Source organism: Solanum stenotomum, chromosome 11, assembly GCF_019186545.1.
Source record: "Solanum stenotomum isolate F172 chromosome 11, ASM1918654v1, whole genome shotgun sequence".
Taxonomy (NCBI): Eukaryota; Viridiplantae; Streptophyta; class Magnoliopsida; order Solanales; family Solanaceae; genus Solanum; species Solanum stenotomum.
The window spans coordinates 22,592,777-22,605,705 of record NC_064292.1 but is presented as its reverse complement, the minus strand read 5'-3'; the positions used below and the strand labels follow the sequence as shown (position 1 = coordinate 22,605,705).

The following is a 12,929-nucleotide window of genomic DNA, read 5'->3' as shown; positions in this document are numbered from 1 at the left end:
TGACATAATTGGTGTTGTCTTGGAGTTGTTAAAGTATTTTAGTGGTTTTACATGTACCACCTTGCTTATGAGAATTTATAGAATAGCTACCATGCGTATTTGTGATTGTTTGGCANCATAATTGGTGTTGTCTTGGAGTTGTTAAAGTATTTTAGTGGTTTTACATGTACCACCTTGCTTATGAGAATTTATAGAAGAGCTACCATACGTATTTGTGATTGTTTGGCAATCTTAATATTCCTCTAGTCGTCGAGGTCATGTATCGATTATGTGTGGTTGAATTTGGGGATCATTGGGTCCAATTCTACTGTTCTTAAGAGGTAATGTACAATTACTAAATCTAGCATTTCAATAGTGTTGTTGGAGGGGTTTGAATGCTTGGACATATCCCTCGATGAGTATATGAATTCTAAAGATCAAACTTGTTATAACTTAAGCTCATGGGAATTTATGTTGTGGGATGGGGATATTGTTAAGAACTATGATTGTTTGGGTATTATGAGTGTGCGTTGGTTGATTCAGGTTCACTTCTATTTGTAGCGAGTATTGACTTGCAATTTTATCATGCTTAAGTGCTAAAGGATTCGTCTGGATGATTATGTCAAGGTCCTTGATAACATGTGGTAGACATGTGTACGATCAACTTTGGTGGTTGTTGAGAATCTTTTTCGTTGTAGTTAAGTTTACATACAACAATATTTATCACTCGAGTATTGAGATGACTTCATTAAGGCATTGTATGAGGGGATGTGTAGGTGTTCAATTGGTTAGTTTGAGGTTGAAGATGTGAAACCTTTGAGAGTTGATTTGGGGAAAGATGTTCAGGGTAAGGTGGGAAGTATCCAATCTAAGCTTCTAGGAGCCCAGAGTCGATAGAAAAAGTATGTGGGACAAGTATCCCCAGTTATTCAACGATTCAGATACTACACTACCTTACTTCAGCCAGTCTTTCCTAGTTGATCACTCGGGGACGAGTGATGGGTAAATTGGTATCTATTGTAACGACCTGATTCCATCGTTAGAGAAAAGCCAATAGAGAAAGAATTGGGTCCTGAAAACTTTTTCGTAGTAGCTTGAGATTTCCTAGCTTAGTCCAGATTTGGATGAAATCGGAGTCTTTGAGGTGTAGGGAAATCTGGTAATAATCAGGTAATTTATTTATGATTATGACTACATGGGTGGATAGATAACTCGTTAAGGAATCCGTACGATTTTACGGAATTGAATTCGGGCGAGTAGAACTCCCGGAATCAATCTTAGCGTAAAGGGTATATTTCTGAGCGTCGTTGGTTAGAGGTGTGTTGTGAAATGGGGATTTTGGAATTCTTTAAATAACTCACTGGTTCGTGCAAGCCGCTTTGGCGGGGTCGCTACAACGGGGTGAGGGCCGTTGTGGCGGGTTCGACGCAACTTAAGGTCGTAAATAAAATTCTAAACGACCTTATTTTGCACTTTTTGATATTTAGAGCTAAGGAACGACCCAGACGAGTTCTTGAGCGTTTTTCACCATTCTTGAGGCTAAAAGTAATGTTTTAACTCCCCAATCTGTTTTTTGATTCGTAGAATGTAAATTCATGGGTAATTATCGATGGGAGAGGGTTTTGATCTGGAAATTATGGTGGAAAAAGCCTTAATTTAGGTATTGGGATCTTGGGTTGGCCTAAGGTTGATAATGTTGATTATAATTCGGGTAATTAGGCCTCGTTTATTGATTCTTGCGTTGATTGTATATTTTTAGACCACGAACAAGCGGGAAGAATCCGGAAAGGGAAGATTGAAGTGCCTTAAGGGATTCAAGCTTGGATTCGAGGTAGGTGATGGTTGTGATTTCATGTTGGTGTGATATATGTTGTAATTGCTCATTATAATGCATGTATATATGTGAATGTTGTATTATTGATCACCCTAATCGTAAACGAGGATAATTGAATAATTGTATGCCATGAATCACCTCTTGTTGTATGATTGTGAGAATATACATTGTGATTGTGATTGTGGTTTGTTGAATGAATCAGTTGCCACGTTCCGGCATAAATATAGGATCGGTTGCCACGTTTCGACATAAACATGAGATCGGTTGCCACGTTTCGACATAAACATGAGATCAGTTGCCACGTTTCGGCATAAATATGGAATCGATTGCAATGTTCTAGCACAAACATTAGATCGGGTACCATGTTCTGATATGCTAACAATTTGAGTGTGGGTTCCATGAGAGGACCATTGAATTGGGTTCCATGAGAGGACCATTGAATTGTGTTGTATATTTACTTGTGATGATTACGTTCATATCTAGTGATGACTGATATTGGAAGACTGTATGTTGCTCTAAATTGATAACCAATGTGTATTATTGAGAACGTGGGATGCTACATTGATCCTGAAAAGATGACTAATATTGTATATGTTTGGTATATGCATGTTTTATAATGTTGTGATTATCTGCATGTGTTTCACTTATTGGGATAGTCGTGTGATCCTACCAGTACACAGTGGTTGTGTATTGATACTGCACTTGCTTGTTCTTTGTTGAATAGAGGGCATCTTCAGGCGGCTATTGATAGACCTCAGCTAAGTGACTATTGATCGTGACCGTATTCAAGGGTGAACCAGTTCTTTTAGGCTGTCATGGATCTCTCTTGTTTAAGTCCATTTTTTTTGGACTCAGACTATTTGTTTAAGGTGTTTGTTTAGTTTCGGGGTTGTACCCCTTGTTGTTAGACTTGTCGTTAGTAGAGTTTTGGTACAATGACTTTCAGGTTCTAGGGGTTGTTCTTCCGCATTAGTTTGGTTAGTTGTTTGCTAAAACCTTGGAGTTTATGGGGACTCCATTTTTATTGTCATTTAAACCTGCTTCTGTATCTTTAAATGTTTTAGTTTTCATTAAGTTGTTTAGTCTGGGTTGTAGAAATGGTTCTCTCACCGGAGGGTTAGTGTGGGTGTCAATCACGACGGTCTGAATCGTGACACGTGATCAATAAAAATTTATGTGAAAGATTTATCGAACACTATTATGACATTTATTTGCCTTATGGCATTTCTGTTAGATTTGGCCAACAACAAGAATATTTTTACGTCAGAAAACAAACAAAAAATATAATTATTTTATTTTGAATAGTTGAAGAGCAAATTTGCTTGATGTGGCTAAGGGTATCTCCAACCAAACATCAAATTTGGTGTTAGCACTATTTTAGTGTAAATCAACTCCAATCAACTGCACCAAATTTTATACCAAAAAGGAATATTTTTTTCTCTCTTCATTATTATACTATTATTTCTTATTTCATAAAACAAATTATCTCTAAAACATTCACCATATATAATTCATATTATTTTCTTTTATATTCGTTTAATATAAAATTATTTTATACCATAATTTTTTAAATAATATAAATAATAATATAATCTTTTTAAATATTTTTTTTCAATTTTGATGTATGTCAATTACTACTTTGTTGAATGTTTATTATTTTCGGTTATTTTTAAGTACATTGTATTATTTATTTAATAATTTATATGTTTGTTTTTTTAAATTTTTGTGAAGGTTAATTGTAGTTATATTCAATTATAATTAATAGTAGAATTAACATAAATTTAATTTTTAAAAAAGTCAAAAATTAATTTATAAAAAAATGCTCACTTTTATATCTAAAATTAATATTATAAAAATATTACATAAAAATAATTAAATATACAAGAGATTTAATCAAAACATACAATTTATATAATGTTTAATTAAAAGTTTTGTATGATGAAATAATATTAACATATTCAATAAAGTGAATTGGTGTCATGAATAGTGTTATACCAAATTTGGTGTAACACTATTCACACATCAAAATGGTGTAAAATTTTGTGTTGGGTTGGAGCTCCAAAATATCAAATTTTACCCTAAATAAGAATTTGGTGTAAAATTTTGTGTTGGGTTAAAGGTGGTCTAACAAAGTATATTTCTATAACAAAAATCAAACAGATGATATAAATTACTCTATTTTTATTAATTCAGAAACATTTTAGTCCATTTTCCTTTATTATATAATCTTTTCGTCCACTTTTAATTGTTGTGATTTTCTTTTTAGAATCAAACTAGAAGAACTTTGACTAACATTATAAGATGTATTTTTTCATCATATTGATATGTAAAAAATTACAGTTTATTGTACTTTTTGTATAGTTTTTGAATATCTAAATTTTTTATTTAAAATATCAAATTAATGTAATCTAATTTAACTTTAAAAATTAATTAAATTGACTTTTGAAAAATACAATATGACAATTAAAAGTGGACGAAAAGTGTAACCATTAATACCTAAGTAAAATAATACAAATTCACTCCTTTGCGAACCAAACGACCCCTTAAATATAAATAATATAAGTGAGATGCAACAACCCTTAAACCCCTAGAGTATTTCATGATCCTCGTTTATATCGATCAAAAAACGCCCACCAACTCCATTTCTCCTTTCTCATTTCTCTCTGAAAAAGAAAAATCAAAGGATGGCTAGCATTTGTAAGCTCTCAAATCCATGCTTCAACTCAACTTCGTATGGTAGCAGATCTTCATCAACACCTAAGTTTGTTGTTCATCTTCGCTCTAGCACCTTTAATCACAGACTGTCGGCTGGGTCTAAGTTATCACTTGTTATTAACCCTTCTATTAGGGCATCCTTGTGGTAAAATCTCTATCTCTATTACTATTTTTTGTTCTACTTGTTGTGTATAGTGGTTTAAACAGGTGATACAGCTGTGGAAAAGTTAATTAGATTAGCTCTAGACTCTAGTGCTGGATCCAGGATAAGGGATTCAAATCTCAGCTGAAATCCTTGATCCATCACAACTTTACCATACTAGACCAGTACTTGATTGAATGACCCCTATATGTTTTTAGTATTGCTCAACTGCAACTCAATTTTTCACTTCTCTATGCAATAGCCTGTTGATTCTGATGTGCTTGATCGGTTTCTGCAAGTTGGTAACAATTCTTTTTCCTAATTGAAAAAACGAACAGAAATTGCCGCATTTGATTTAAAACCATCATGGATATACCGCTCAAATTTCAGGGGATTCTGTTTTTCTAACACATTTCTACTGCCAAAAATACTAAATGTTTCACAGTGTCAAATGCTCCCAAGCTGATGGAAATGGAAGCTCAGTGAAGAGAACTACTCTCCATCATCTCTATGAGACGCAAGGACAGAGCCCATGGTATGACAATCTTTGTCGTCCCGTCACCGATCTCATTCCATTGATTGACAGTGGTGTCAGAGGTGTAACCAGCAATCCCGCGGTAAACTATTCCTTACTGAACCTCTACGGATAGGATTAGACATCCTGTTCTGTTGTCATTATTTTATTTTGTTCACCTATAGATACAATATGTGACTGCTGAAGATTTATTTGGATAAAATTTCTACAGTTTCTAGTTTCTACTTGTTATTCTACAATTCCATCAACGTACCTAACTATTAGTTTGACCATTGCAGATTTTCCAGAAAGCTATATCAACATCAAATGCTTACAATGACCAGTTCAGGTAATCTAGACTTTCAAGTGTTTCTCATCAGTGAGAAGGCTGTGATTGGTCCAAAGGGCGGGTCACAGACGGATTTCTCGGTTATTAAAAAAAAAAAAGTGTTTCTCATCAGTGCTTGTGCTTAAATGATGCTGAACACATTTAGAAACCGTTTTCTTTGATATGAATATCAAAATTGTTGAGTAAAATAGGAGAGGAGACACAGAATGAGGAAAATAACGAGAGTTGGTCTTGGGAAAGTATGATAGCTGTTTCTGTTTGGTCAAGTGTCCATACAAAGGTTGGATTTGGTATGAGTGTTCCACCCTTTGGCTCATGCTTGGAGCTTCAAGACGAGCATCTGTGTGTTTTGTAATACCATTACCAATGTGAATCAGATTGTTATAGTGTTCGTGGACTTGCAATTATATAGGATATTTTTGTGTTTTTTTCCAAAGTTTCCTTTCGACACATATTACCTGAAATGCATATATGATATTATTCACATTACGTCTAGCCCTGTTTGTATTTCCTGTTTTGCACTCTGCTTATCTTTATCCACTGCTCTTCACAGGGAACTTGTACAAGCTGGAAAAGATATAGACAGTGTGTATTGGGAACTTGTGGTAAAGGACATCCAAGATGCATGCAAACTCTTTGAGACAATCTACGATAAAACAGATGGTGGTGATGGGTACGTTTCTGTTGAAGTCTCACCTAGACTTGCTGATGATACAGAGGGGACTGTAGAGGCTGCAAAGTGGCTTCATAAGAAGGTTGAACGTTCCAATGTGTATATTAAAATTCCTGCTACTGCTCCATGCATTCCTTCCATCAAGGAAGTCATTTCACTTGGAATAAGTGTCAATGTGACGGTAAGTTGATTCATTGTCACCTTTGTTGACAACTTGACAGTTCATGCATGAGATTGAAGGTTGCTTGTCTACTGGTGCGTAAGAGAGATATTTGCATAGGAATTAATTAGTGAATGAAGAATTATATCTTTGATGTTTAAAGAACCATCATTCAGTTTTTCTTTTTAAATGTTTCATGTTTTCATTTGCCTTTTTGTACTTTATCTGTTTCTTGAATACTGAAGTAGATCCTATGTGTACGCACAGCTTATCTTTTCTCTTTCAAGATATGAAGCAGTCATTGATGCTTACCTTGATGGCCTTGAGGCCTCTGGGCTAAGTGATCTCTCCAGGGTCACAAGTGTTGCTTCATTCTTCGTTAGTCGAGTAGACACACTTGTCGACAAGTTGCTTGAGAAAATTGGAACTCCAGAGGCTCTTGATCTTCGTGGGAAGGTACCTACTGCATGTTCAAATTTCTCTACTCCTTTTAGGATGCAAGAGAAGTACAAGTTTTGGATAACCTCACGTTGTTGTACTTCTATTGCAGGCTGCAAATGCACAGGCAGCTCTAGCTTACGATCTTTACCAGAAGAAATTTTCTGGTCCTAGATGGGAGGCTTTGGTAAAGAAAGGTGCCAAGAAGCAGAGGCTATTGTGGGCCTCAACTAGTGTTAAGAACCCAGCGTATCCCGACACTTTATATGTGGATCCTCTGATTGGACCTGATACTGTGAGTCATCCTCTCACCTTCTTTTTTTGTGGTGATTGTGGCCCTTTAGAAGACATACAATCACTTTTCTTGAATTTGCCTCTAATTAAATATTACTTGGGGGCATTTGCACGAACAACCTTTTTTGAAGCCACTATTTAGCTAGCGTTTGGTCATAGATTTTTGTATCAGATTCTGATAATTTATCTTCAAATATCTGTTTAACCATAAAATTTGATTAGATTTTCAAAATCTGATCTTCAAATTTTTTTCATGTTTCTAAAAACTGGCGCACCAAGTAAAATGCATGTCCAATCACAACTTCTAGAACTCAAAATTTCAAGTTACATCTATGGCCAAACGGGAGCTTACATTCTTGTCTCCCGTTAACCTAGAAGGCTATTTTTATCTGAACAAAATAAAAAAATCATAATATAGGCCCTAGGCTAACGGGGACAAAGATTAAAGATGCGAATAATCTGTATTACCTGTGTATGCATGATGGTTGACCTCTAATGAAATTTCTGCTAGGTTTCAACAATGCCCGACCAAGCTCTTCAAGCATTTATCGATCACGGTTCTGTTGCAAGGACGATTGACGCAAACTTATCTGAAGCAGAAGGTATCTACAGCACCCTCGAGAAGTTGGGGATTGACTGGGTCTTTGTCGGGTCTCAGCTTGAATTGGAGGGTGTGGATTCTTTCAAGAAGAGTTTTGATAGCTTGCTTGACAGTTTGCAGGAGAAGGCAAACACACTCAAGTTGGTGAACCTGTAAAACAAGTTGTTCAATTTGCTAGGAGATATAATGACTGAATAAATGACAAGTTCTGTTTATCTGAGTTTTCTGCATTGTAATGTATAATCAGAGGATATTTGGTGGTAATACTTTTCTTGGTGAGAAATTTGATACTGGTTTGGATTTTGTGGTTATCAAATGTCAACTTTATATCCTTTCTATTTGGATCCTGTTCACTCAAATACTATATAGTACATTAATTTTTATTTCAAGGTAAATTAAAGGTTAATTTTGTGGTCCTCATTCTTGTTCTTACGTAGACATACAAATTTCTCTCTATATACAAATTTACTCATATAGATTTCTGATTTTAAGTAGTTATATGAATATTGTTTAGGTCGGGTCATTTGGTTTGCAAAGTAAGTTAATTGGTGGATTATAATTCTTGGTTTAAGTTATCTCATTTGAGAGGTGGGATAAAATAACACCAAGTTTGATGGGATGAGATGAGATATCTTAAATTAAGTTGGGAACTAAATTTATTTTTTGTTTGATTGATAGTATAAATTTATCCTCAAAAGACCACCAAAGAATTTGATGAAATGATTGAAATTGAGTATAAAAAAAATGATAAAAGAAATTTAACATGGAGATCAATGTACCATAGATGTACATGAAAAATAAATATATGAAAATTCAATTAATTCATTTTTAAAAATCTAAGATTTTGACGAAGGTACCCTCCCTTTTAAGTATTTGGGAGTCCCTTTGTCCACAAAGAAATTGACTGTTCATCAGTGTATGCCATTGGTGGAGAAGATCACAACTAAGGTGAGGTGTTGATCAGCTAGATTACTCTCATACTCTGGCAGGCTTCAGCTAATCAAGTCTGTACTAATTGGTATGCAAAACTATTGGGCTCAGATCTTTGTCCTTCTAAAGAGAGTAATTAAAATGATTGAAGCTGCCTGTAGAACTTTTCTATAGACTGGTAAAGGGGAGATGTCCAGGAAAGCATTGGTAGTCTGGAAGAAGGTGTGTCAACCAGGTGTTGCTGGAGGCCTTAATATAATTGAGCATGGTACTTGGAACAAGGCAGCCATACTCAAACAATTGTGGGTTGTTTCTATGAAAAAAGACTCTATTACATCAAAAATAGAGACTTGGAGACTATGAGCACCCCCAAGAATGCAGCTTGGGTGGTAAGGAAGATAATTGATAGTCGAGTGTTGATCAATTCAAATAGTTACCCAGGTGCACTTGTTCAGGAGGTGAGGAAGCTGGAAAAGCAAGGTAAATATTAGATTAAGGCAGCTTATCACCATTTGCAACAACGACTCCCTAGCGTTCCTTGGAAGAGCTTAACCCTGCATAGATACATACATCCAAGACACAAGTTCCATCTCTAGCTAGCAGTTCAATAGAGATTGTCCACTGTGATATGACTTCAAAAGTTTGGCATCCAGGTTCCTATGGACTATGCTTTTTGTTTTCAAGAGGTGGAGACATTCAATTACCTTTTTCTCATGTTCCAATAGCTCTCAGGTGTGGACTAGATTGCTCCACTGGTTGCAACTACCTCGAAGTATTGGATCATGGAACCAAGAGCTGGAGTGGATTTGTCTCAAGGCAAAGCAAAGAAATAGTATGATTGAGATCGTGTGTTATACCTTTGCAATGGTGGTTTATTGTATATGGAGGGATAGAAACATATTTCAACATGGAAGGGTGCATATAACACAGACCTACCGAGAGTTAGTAATGCATATTCACATCCAAGGGAGGAACAGTATTGGATGGCATGATTCATTAATTCAGTTTAAATTGTTTCCCCTAAAAAAATGTATAGGTTGTTTCCTTAGCTTGATGTGTAGGAGATTTCCTTGAAGGTTATGTTTCTTTTAGAGGTAATTGGTCTGTATCTACCTGGTTATGTAATGTTTCAATTTTGATTAATAAAATGGGTTGTTAATAAAAAAATAATCTAAGATTTTGACTGCGACAACAATATAAAGTCATTCATGGCAGACCAGCAAGTTCCATTGAGCCGTCGATTTTCCTCCTATGCTAATGAAGATAAAATTGAATTTACAGGTTGTTTTCCTTAAGACGAAAATGTACTATTATAGTCACACGAAGGGTTGCCTAAAGTTAAAATTGAATTTAGAGGTTGTTTTTCTCAAGACAAAAATGTACTATTATAGTCACACCAAGGGTTGCCTAAAGTTTTTTTTTTGTTTGTCTTTCATTGCAACAAATGGAAACGTGAGAGGTAGGATTCGATCTAAAGGTTTAATTCAAAATTACTAGTTGTCACACCCCCTTTTTTTTCCAACCCCGCTCTTTAAAAGAAACGAGAGTTTTGAAAAAGAGCTTTTTCAATTAAAATGACATTTTGAAAAGAGATTATTTATTTTTATAAAGTCGTCGCTTGAAATTGAGTTTTGGTGTCCTAAGTCACCTCATTTAAATTCTTAATCAAAAGGAAATTGACTCTTCATTTTGTTGGCATACGAATTAGAAATCTAAGTAAGGAATTTTGTTGACCGAGAGAAGATATCAAACACTCCTCGAGTCCCGTGGTTCTAGCACAGTCACTTTATTGATTTATATTTTGGCTTGAATTAAATTTTGGATATCTTATGTTTATGACCTTAAAAAAATGCTCATTACCCGACACCTTTGATTTATTATAAACGGCTTAAAACTGTTTTGTTTTATTAGTGTGTTGTATTGATAGCAACGCTTTTGAACCTTGCCACAAATTATTTCTTTGTTTATTATTCAAGATTAAAATTAGTGTAATGTTCTTCAAGTAATAAAAATTACCTATTATTATTGTCAAACTAATCACGTTCCTAATGATTTAATTTTTTTATTTTTTTTTATCAAATATACAAAGTGGGAAAGTAACTTAATTCATTAGACTAAATTTCATCTAAATAGTATTAATTATATAGCGTAAATAATGAGATGTGATGTGATTCGGGGAAAGAAGAAAAATGTGAGGAGGTTATTTCGTTCCCGCGAAGCGTATCCCCTCCGTTCTTCTCTCACCTACAACATTCTACTAAAATGGCGACGCCCTCTTTTTCATTCCATCCGATCCCAAATTTTACCAAAAATTCTTCTTCTTCTTCTTCTTCCTCATCCTCGGTAACATTTTCACTATGTGTTTCTCAATTTGAATGACTTATCAATGCTATATACTAATTTCTGCGTTTTTATCAGTTGCGGCACCGCCAAATTGTCCCCAGCTTAGACTTATCCACTTCCTCTGGTTGGTAATATTTTTCAGTTTTCCTGTTTTTCCTTTTATTTTCGACATAATGCTCAAATATACACATGCTGATACCTGATAGTTAAGGTAGGAACAATTGGTTTTGTGTTTTTACCAATTGAGTAGATGGTGATAAGGAAAATTGAACAATTGATTTGAGGTGTGTTTAATCTATAGGCACTGATAGTGAACTGTTGATACTTGGGGTGTGGAACTCCCATGTGTTTTTGACCATTAACTCTTCATTTTATTGTGAAATTTGATGTCGATTCGTTTTCACTGACCTCAGATGGTACTGAAAACTTGGATTGTCGACTTGTATTCGATCGAAGACAAGTGTTGCTCTCGTCTGTGGGAGTTATAGCAACTTCCATTTGTAATGCTGGAAGGGCTTCAGCTGAATTTGCTGACAGTAATATCTATTCTTTCTACATATTTATTTCTATTCTTATAATAGCAGCATCAATTTACTATTTAACCTTTTATGGTTCTTAGCACTCTAAACTAACTCTACTTTTGAAATTATGGGTTTAAGGGTAGTGTTTGTTGTAATTTTAATGCTTTTCATCAAAAATACTGGTTCAGATGAACTGATATTCCCAGCTCTTCATATTACCAATATCACTTAAAGTTCCTAAAGAGCAAGCCTTTTTTTTATCTATTGGGGGGAAGATGTGTCGTCAGTGATGAAAGTGCTAAGTTGAATAAATTTCTATTGCTTCTCTCCATGGGTGTTGGAGACAAGTGCTTCAACAAATTTGAACTTGGTAATATGTGCATCACCAAAAAATGGAAATACAACTTTGAATTACGGAAAATGTTGGAAAACTAATTTGAAGTTGTAGTAGGATACCAAATGTTTTAAGATTTGGTATTTGCAAGTTTATTTAATTCATTTCTAGTTTGAATTTGTAGTCAAATTTATATAGGAATATGTTTTCTTGTTTTGAGTTAAATTAGGATCCATACTTTCATAAATAGTGGTGTTGCTAGCTATTTTCTATTGTGGGAAATCGTGGAGAATTCTAGAGAGCAATCAAAGATTTATTATTTATGAATAAAATATTTTCCTTCAAGTGATCAATCTATTAATCTACTATTTCTCCATACCAAGCTAGTTGAGTAGGTTACATGAATTTTCTGAATCCATTCCCCTCTGTTTGGGCTAATTTCATAATAACACTAATCAATTTGTCTATCTTTTAGTTGTGCAACGTGGTGGCGGAGGCGGATGGTGCCTATCTCAATGGGTTTAATTGAGTCTAATACTTTTAAAACGGAGTATAAATGCATATGTGAAAACCCACTAAATTTCAACAATATTATTTGTTGATCCATAATTTTAAAAGTACATTGAGTTCAGTTTTAAGAATCTTAAAAGTTGAACACATCAAGTTTAAATTTTGGATCCATCTCTGCGTGACATCAACAAGTGTAGATGGAATTTGAAGTTGAATATAAGCTCTTTATAAAGATTTCTCTTTTATTCCCTTTTCAATTGTACATTTGGCTATGGAAGAGGAAGAAACTTGGCGTTGCAGATATTTATCGGGAGCCCATGTTTACAACTACTCCTGATTTAAGATGCTCTAAAGATGTTTAATTTTCCCTTTTTCTTTCTATTCACCTCACAACTTATTCATCTTGTTGACTGACCATTACTAACTTGATATGGTTTTGTACAGTAGACCGTGAATACTAGTCATTTTGAGGTTTCCATTACATCGATCATAGTGCTTGTTTTGTAGTTAATCAGCAAGTAGCTTGACATTCTATGGTTGTCTTTAACAAAGATCTGGGACATTTTGGCTCTAAATTTGGGGGGGGGGGGGG

General features: G+C 34.7%; 2 protein-coding genes across 3 annotated transcripts in view; both read left to right on the top strand.

Annotated features, from left to right (window-relative positions):
• Positions 1 to 4,408: 4,408 nt before the first annotated feature.
• LOC125844733 (uncharacterized) lies at positions 4,409 to 8,037 on the top strand. The gene is made up of 7 exons (XM_049524063.1): positions 4,409 to 4,673; positions 5,116 to 5,287; positions 5,484 to 5,533; positions 6,087 to 6,387; positions 6,634 to 6,822; positions 6,917 to 7,099; positions 7,610 to 8,037. The coding sequence occupies exons 1-7, from the start codon at positions 4,498 to 4,500 to the stop codon at positions 7,853 to 7,855; spliced, it is 1,317 nt and encodes a 438-aa protein (XP_049380020.1). The 5' UTR covers positions 4,409 to 4,497; the 3' UTR covers positions 7,856 to 8,037.
• Positions 8,038 to 10,794: 2,757 nt separating this feature from the next.
• LOC125844751 (peptidyl-prolyl cis-trans isomerase FKBP19, chloroplastic) overlaps positions 10,795 to 12,929 on the top strand; it is a 4,591-nt gene continuing 2,456 nt past the window's right edge. The window contains exons 1-3 of one of the 2 annotated variants that reach the window (XR_007444167.1): positions 10,795 to 10,972; positions 11,048 to 11,096; positions 11,386 to 11,508. Coding sequence is in view for 1 of the 2 variants with exons in the window: in XM_049524084.1 (XP_049380041.1) it covers positions 10,892 to 10,972; positions 11,048 to 11,096; positions 11,386 to 11,508 (253 nt within the window). In the remaining variant the exon portion in view is untranslated. The remainder of the gene's footprint in view (positions 10,973 to 11,047; positions 11,097 to 11,385; positions 11,509 to 12,929) is intronic. The other variant, XM_049524084.1, reaches the window with a different exon arrangement.